Raw genomic sequence first — 7802 nt, 5'->3', positions numbered from 1 at the left:
GGCCTGGGGCAGGGAGACAGGGCCTGGGGGCAGGGAGGCAGGGTCTGGGGTCAGGGAGACAGGGCCTGTGGTCAGGGAGACAGGGCCTGGGGTCAGAGAGGCAGGGCCTGGGGGCAGGGAGGCAGGGCCTGGGGCAGGGAGACAGGGTCTGAGTCAGGGAGGCAGGGTCTGAGTTAGGGAGGCAGGGCCTGGGGTCAGGGAGACAGGGCCTGAAGGCAGGGAGATAGGGCCTGGGGTCAGGGAGACAGGGCCTGGGGCAGGGAGACAGGGCCTGGGGGCAGGGAGACAGGGCCTGGGGGCAGGGAGACAGGGCCTGGGGGCAGGGAGGCAGTGCCTGGGGGCAAGGAAGCAGGGTCTGGGGCCAGGGAGTCAGGGCCTGGGAGCAGGGAAGCAGGGTCTGGGTCAGGAGGCAGGGCCTGGGTCAGGGAGGCAGGGCCTGGGGTCAGGGAGGCAGGGCCTGGGGTCAGGGAGACAGGGCCTGAAGGCAGGGAGACAGGGCTTGGGGGCAGGGAGGCAGGGTCTGGGGCAGGGAGGCAGGGCCTTGGGCAGGGAGACAGGGCCTGGGGCAGGGAGACAGGGTCTGGGGACAGGGAGACAGCGCCTGGGGCAGGGTGGCAGGGTCTGAGTCAGGGAGACAGGGCCTGGGGTCAGTGAGACAGGGCCTGGGGGCAGGGAGGCAGGGCCTGGGGGCAGGGAGGCAGGGCCTGGGGCAGGGAGACAGGGTCTGAGGCAGGAAGGCAGGGCCTGGGGCAGGGAGACAGGGCCTGGGTCAGGGAGGCAGGGTCTGAGTCAGGGAGACAGGGCCTGGGGGCAGGGAGTCAGGGCCTGGGGCAGGGAGACAGGGTCTGGGGCAGGGAGGCAGGGCCTGGGGGCAGGGAGTCAGGGCCTGGGGCAGGGTAACAGGGCCTGAGGGCAGGCAGCCAGAGCAGGGGAGCAATCCAGGACGTTTCTGGGGTACATCACTTTAGTGGGGACCCCTGACTGGATCAGAAGTGCAGGAATAACAAAGGTCTTCCTAGCGCAAATACCGTGCACGTCTCTCCAGGAGATGCTCCCAGAGCACGTCCTGTCATTTCTGTTTTCCAGAAAACAACCCAGAGTCGGCCTGACTCACCCTAGTGCGGGGGAGGCAACAGCCCTTCGACCCCCTTCTCTTGGCTCCCTGGGAAAGCACCAGGCCGGCTAACGGGAGCGGGGGATCCGTCCATGAGAAACGGTGGGGGGCAGACTTTGGGGGGCGTTTAAGGTAACTCAGGGGAAAGGCAGTTTCCACGTGAGGGCCCGGGCTCATGTCCCCGTGTCCTGGGCCCTGACGGTGCCCTCGGTCCCCGCGCCGGGCCTGCCTGGTCCTGGCTGTGCACCCTGCAGCCCAGACAGGTCGGGGCAGCTCCCCTCCGTCCGCCTATGGGCGCACCTGGCTGTGTCAGTCACGGGTCACCTGGCTGGAGGGGGGCAGGGAGACTGAGGACAGTTAGATCCCCTCTGGCAAATACCAGGAAGCCGAATAGGCCTGCCCACGAGGCAGGAATGCGGCCCTCGTCCCTCCACCTGCAGATAAGGAGGGCGTCTGCCTGTTCCACCCGAGGAGCCGCAGGGAGCAGGGACATGAACGCAGGGCACCTGGCACCTGTGAACAAGACGGTGACCCGCCTCTCCAGTAAATCACAGTTCAGGACCTCCCTGTGGCAGAACTGGATGCGGGCTGGAAGGAGGTGGCCCCGGCGGCGGGGAGGGTCAGAGTGGCTGACGGAGATGTCATCCTGTGATAGGCCATGGGTGAGGACAGCAGAGCTTTGCAAACGCTGGGTAGCAGCTGACACAGCCCATGAACCCCTCCCCAGAAAGCTGAGCCCCAGCGTCCGGTTACCGAACTTGCAAGTGTAATGAGTTGAAGGGTAAAAACCGAACCCTTAAAATGACCGGCTCTGGCCACGGAAGCCTTTCTGTTAAAGCAGAAGGGCTTTTCTCCTGGCGCGGGCAGACGGCGGCCTGCCTTGTGTTACATGTCACCCCAATTTGTGCGTTCCAGATCACCACGATGGAGAGCAGCCTGAAGACCATCGAAGAGGAGAACAAAGTGATCGAGCAGCAGAACGAGTCCCTTCTCCATGAGCTGGCCAACCTGAGCCAGTCCTTAATTCACAGTCTAGCTAATATCCAGCTGCCACACATGGTAAGTGACTAGGGGCGCGACCCGAGGCGCCGGGCGGTCCCCCGCAGTGCACGGCGTGGGGTAGAGGTCTGTCTCGGTGGCTGTGCCCCTGCGCCCCGTCAGACGAAGTACGCTGAGTGGGCCGCGTAAGTGATGTAAAGACAGTGGCGCCACGCTTTGCTGCTATTTTTTGCTGATGTGAGTATCCTATTAAGAAAGTAAAAGTTGTGTATGAACTACTATTTGGTATCTCGTAGGATCCAATCAATGAACAAAATTTTGATGCATACGTGACTACTTTGACGGACATGTATACAAATCAAGACCGTTATCAGAGCCCAGAAAATAAAGCCCTCCTGGAAAATATAAAGCACGCTGTGAGAGGAATCCAGGTCTGAGCGGCTGCTGAGGTGGCGGGACCTTGTTGGAAGGGGGCCTCTTCCTCCTTGCTGCTGTGACTCGCCAGAAAGTGTCACATACCTATTTCTGTTGGAAACAGTGTTACGCTCACAAGACTTCATGATGATTTTCTGTCTTGCTTTAAAGATCGTTACCTGCAGAATAGTTTTTGAATACATCCACATTTTGTACGTTTTCATATGAGCTGACATAGTGTGACAAATGCCATGTAATGTTTATGGCTGCTAAAGTCTGCACACCGGGGGGTATATATATTTCTGAAGAGGTAAGCTGATCAAAATAAATAGAGTGTAAATTCTTTTTAATGCTTTAGTGATTAAATGTTTTAGTATTTTGGACTGAAATGGACAAAAAAAAAAAAAAACCCACAGCTTTGAATGATCATGTGGTGGCCTCTCAGCCACTTTTTAGACATTATCATTTTGCCTCATGTTGGAGGATTTTATGGAATTAAGAAATACATTTTGTGTGCATATTGTTTCATAGCAAGAATCGGTTGCAAAAAAATGCTTTATTTTTGAACAATGCTTGGAAATATTATGTGATTTTTTTGTTTGTTTGTTTTAGGAGGATGGTGTATGGTGGGGGCAGTAAATGAGGTTTTTTGCATTCCAAGGAAATGGCATATGGATTAACTGTAAGAGATGAGATAAGTAATTTATTGTAAGACAACATCAAGCCATGGAAATTTGGCAGAAGATTCAAAGCAGCTTAAACAGCACTTTTAAGTTAACTCCTGAGCATTACATGGTGTGACTCTGGGAACTTCAGTTCAGACAGGGGCTTGTTAGAGGTGGACCGCGCGAAGATTTCCTTTTGCAGTGTCCGTAGACTTTGGAGCAGGCTTCCCCTCTCTCCCCGAGAGCGCTGTGCCCCTCGGAACCCTCTGTCACTGGAATGGCGTGTGTCTCGCAGGACCTGTGTGCTCTCTTTAAGTTCAGAGCTAATTTAAGAGTATTTATTTCCCCTCTCCACTTTCAAAAATGATTACTATCGTTGTCGCTGTGATTATTCCTCCACGTTCGGGGGATAAGGCAAATGGTGTGCTAGTCCGTGAGCTACTGCACGTGCTTTCTGCTGGGCAGGGGGGCTGGGGGGGCGGGGGGAGAGGGGAGGGGGCTGGCAGCCCGAAAGCAGCGCAGCAGGGCGCCCGCCCCCCGCCCGTCCCCGCAGACTGCTCCGCAAATGACCTTCCTGTTCCAACTCCCCTTGGAGACCAGGTGACCGCGGGGCATTTGCATACCCTTGCTGTTTGATTTGTCACAACCTATTCTAAGAATGAATGCAATCAGATTTTAAGAGTAATTCTCTATACTTGAGCACTTTTTTGCTTTACACTAGATCATCTTAGACTTGCTTATACTTGGAGATTTGATTGTTTTCTTCCAATGACTGCACTATATGTATGCATAAGACCACTTTTGATTGCCGCGTCCCCCCTCCCTTCTGAGTAGTCCCTAGGACGGCGTGTTGTGTTTTCTGGTGTTGAGTTACATGTGACAGCATCTCTTCCTTCCATGTCTTGATGTTATGCAGGAAGGTACAGAAGTACTTTAAAATTTTGTTATGAAAAAAAAAAAAAAGATGGGTTTTGTAAAAATAAAAAAAAATATTTTTAGCAGAACAGGACTTACAGGGTCATTGTCCCCACAACGTGCCAGTCGACTATTTGCACTTACCTTGTCCTATATATCCGTACGGAGGTGTGCAATTCCTGGGGTCAGCGGCCTCGCGAGGCTGACCCCGGAAGGACGAGGGGAGCCCTCACGGCTGACCCGACGATGTTGCTACGGGAGATTACAGGGATCTCACAGCAAATATTCTGATACAATACTCAACCTCGGTGTATATATATGTACAAATATATGTACATCCCAGCAGCACTTTATACTGCTCACTGTACAAACGCGCACGGTTTTCCACGAGGACTCGAATAGCGAGCTGGGACAGATGATGTAATTCCCCGGGGCTCTGCCGCGCCGTCCCTGGAGCGCGCCCTCTTTCTGTTGTGCGACTAATTGTAGCTGCCATGCTCAGAATTGCCTTTCGAGAGCTGAAGCGAGGTGCTTCTCGTCACCCGATGCCGATGCCGTGGACCCCGGGGGGGCCCCCTCCCCGCAGGGGCCCGCTGTTCACATGGGCACATGCATTCCCCCGCCGCGTCGTGTCTGCAGCTTTTTTGCCAATATAGTAATGCTTTTAGTAGAATGATAGGTAGTATCAGTTTTGGATTCTTCTTGTTATCACCTATGTACAATGGAAAGGGGTTTTAAGCACAAATCTGCTGCTCATCTAACGTTGGTACATAATATCAAATCAAAAGTTATCTGTGACTATTATATAGGGATCACAAAGTGTCACATATTAGAATGCTGACCCTTCATATGGAATTATTGTGAGTCATCAGAGTCTATTTATTATAACTTATTGTTCATTATCATTTCTAAGTTAATTTAAGTAATCATTTATTAAGACAGAATTTTGTATAAATATTTATTGTGCTCTCTGTGGAACTGAAGTTTCATTTATTTTTGTACTACACGGCATGGGTTTGTGGACACTTTAATTTTGCTAAAATGTGTGGAATCACAGGTTGCAGTGACACTTCATTTTTAAATTGTGAACTTTGTACAAACTTTGTCATGCTGGATGTTAACACATCTTACTCTAAATAAAAAAGGTGTTGCCACATTTGTAGCCTGATGGATCTCTACCCGGGGTCTGCGTCTTCACTTGAGTCTGGAAGCGCTGTGTGGGCCTCGACGAGCGTCTCGCCCCGAAGCCAGGGGCTTTAGCCGCCCTGTCGGTCGGGGTGCGCGCCCCCTCCTCGAAGGTGCGGCGGCAGTGACTTCTCAAACCCACCGCAGGAGTTTGGGGAGGCTCCCTGCCCCTCGCTTGTGTGGAAGGTCACTCTGCCACATTTGCTCGTGTGAGGACACGTCACGTCCAACGGCAGGTGCCTCCCCAGAACGAGGACGTTCTCCAACACGACCACACGTGGTAGGACGTCCTCCTAACTTGCGGGTGTATCCAGATGCTCCAGCTGAACCCGTAATGTCCTTTACAGCTTTGCCCCTATCTGATATCCTGGAGGACCCCAGGCTGCTCTCGGCGCTCACGCCCCTGGTCCCTCACTCCTGGGCAGCCCCTGGGCCTTCCTTCCTCGGTCTCCAGGGCGGTTGGTTTGCAGACCCTGCCTAGGTTGGCTGAGTGTGATGGCCACGTCCTGCGGGTTCAGGTGCCCTGAGCGATGCCGTGTCCCTTCCTGCAGCTCACTTCCAAGGGCCCACGTGGTCACTCACCAGTGATTGCCCCTGGGTACCTCATCACCCATTGTTTCTTCCAAACTATCGGCAAGGACCACCCATAAAGCTTAAATTACCCTTCAAATATGATGTATCAATGAATTACCCACTTTACCTTCGTCTATTTGAGTAAAAGTCACCCTTTAAAATTCCAGAAACAGGGCGCCTGGGTGGCTCAGTCGTTAAGCGTCTGCCTTCGGCTCAGGTCATGGTCCCAGGGTCCTGGGATCGAGTCCCACTTCGGGCTCCCTGCTCTGCGGGAAGCCTGCTTCTCCCTCTCGCAGTCCCCCTGCTTGTGTTCCCTCTCTCACTGTGTCTCTCTCTGTCAAATAAATAAATAAAATCTTAAAAATAAATAAATAAATAAATAAAATTCCAGAAACACCCTCTTATAATAGACACAACCCCCAAAATATAACGTTTGAGGAAGAGGCCCAGTAATCTTTGTTAAACCCAAAGTGTATCCCCGCAGGGGTCCTCTAACTCCCCGAGACTGAGGGCCACCTGAGCACCCAGCCGGCTGGTGCTGTCTGAGATCACAGAGGTAACAGCTTGGCCAGCCTCATCACAGTGACTGAGGAGAGGGAGGGGCGCCCTCCCTCAGCCCGCAAGTGGCGGGCCGCAGGTGCCCGCTCTGTCGAAGGCCCCGCCTTTAGGACCAAATGGAGTTAAGGCAGAAGGTGGTGGGTCCACGAGACGCTGTCAGTAACTTAAGTCTGTCAACCTGATTACTGAAAAGCCGTTTTCGTCTGAGGGGCAACATGGCTGGAGTTCTTACAAACATTCTGGAAAGCAGTTTAGCCATCATGTCAAAGACCTTATAAAATTCAAATTTGGACCCAGTAATTCCAGAAGTCTATCGTAAAATACCATATACTAAAAACAATTGTAAATGCACGGAAATAAATAAAAATAACCCAAAAGTTCTATTTTAGAGGAACGCTTTAACAACTGATGATAAATGTACTTTTTAGGGTGCCGCAGAGTGGTTAAACATTAGTTAAGAGGCTCGTGAATAAGATGTTTGTGATGCCGTAAGTGAATAGTACAGAGAGCAGAAGTATAAACAACTCAGGAACAGCGAGGTTGGATCGGCTTGCCTCCCCCCCGCCCGGCCCCCGCACTGGGGGCCGGCCACGCGCGTCTGCCACGGTAGCCCTGGGGAGCAGCACCCGTGGGCTGGGGCAGGAAGCCAGCCTCAGCCAGTGAGGGGAGGGGAGGACCTGGGAAGCCGGAGTGAAAGCCAGCGCTCTGGGCTCAGGGTCAGGACAGGAGAGGCTGCACAGAGTGGAGACAGGGGTCCTGGGAGGACTGTTGGTTCTCTGGTTCTTTTGTCTACAACTATCCTACTGAACGTGGTCGCCGTGGAAATACCAAAACATTTTTAAATAAATAAATAAAAAGCCTGAGTCTGGTGAGGATTCTAGAAGGTTCTAGAGATCTTGCAGGTGCCTGCGTCATGCACTCAGCCCCGTGGGTATTAAAAGCAGAGAGGACAGAGAAAACACAGCAGAGGGGCAGGTGCTGCAGACCAGGCCCCTGCCCCCCCCCCCCAGGAAGCCCCATCCGGAGCCCAGACACCTATTGCATCACCTCCTGGATGCCCCACTCTCAGGAAGATGAGGCTGCCCATTGCCCACCCACTCCCTCCCCTCCGGCCCTGCCAGAGCCTCAGGAGCCCCCTGGGCTTCCCTCAGCTCCGGCCACGCAGCATCCGGACTGTTCCCGCCCAAGGAAGACTCCGGAACAGTCCGGGTCCCTCCCTCCCCTCCTCACCTCCGGTCAGTGTCCACACAGCAGAGTGATGCACACATGGGAGAGCCACGGGCTCAGCAGCAATATTTAAAATACATGTTAAGGAAAAAAATCAAACTTCTGTATTTCGTCTTTATATTTCAATCACCAGAACACCCCCCAAAAATTAT

General features: G+C 53.3%; 1 protein-coding gene across 4 annotated transcripts in view; it reads left to right on the top strand.

Annotated features, from left to right (window-relative positions):
• The window catches only part of LOC118007281 (myelin transcription factor 1-like protein), a 138606-nt gene extending 134950 nt beyond the window's left edge, over nucleotides 1-3656 (top strand). For 2 of the 4 annotated variants that reach the window (XM_035000279.1, XM_035000280.1), the window contains exons 19-20: nucleotides 2030-2173; nucleotides 3140-3656. In XM_035000279.1, coding sequence (XP_034856170.1) covers nucleotides 2030-2173; nucleotides 3140-3166 — 171 coding nt within the window. In that variant the 3' untranslated portion in view covers nucleotides 3167-3656. Of the gene's footprint in view, nucleotides 1-2029; nucleotides 2174-2409 lie in introns of all 4 variants that reach the window. The other 2 variants (XM_035000278.1, XM_035000277.1) reach the window with 1 other exon arrangement.
• The last annotated feature ends 4146 nt before the right edge of the window (nucleotides 3657-7802 follow it).

Source organism: Mirounga leonina, unplaced genomic scaffold (assembly GCF_011800145.1).
Source record: "Mirounga leonina isolate KUSES-001 unplaced genomic scaffold, KU_Mleo_1.0 Mir_117, whole genome shotgun sequence".
Lineage (NCBI taxonomy): Eukaryota > Metazoa > Chordata > Mammalia > Carnivora > Phocidae > Mirounga > Mirounga leonina.
This window is presented reverse-complemented; position numbering and strand designations above follow the sequence as displayed.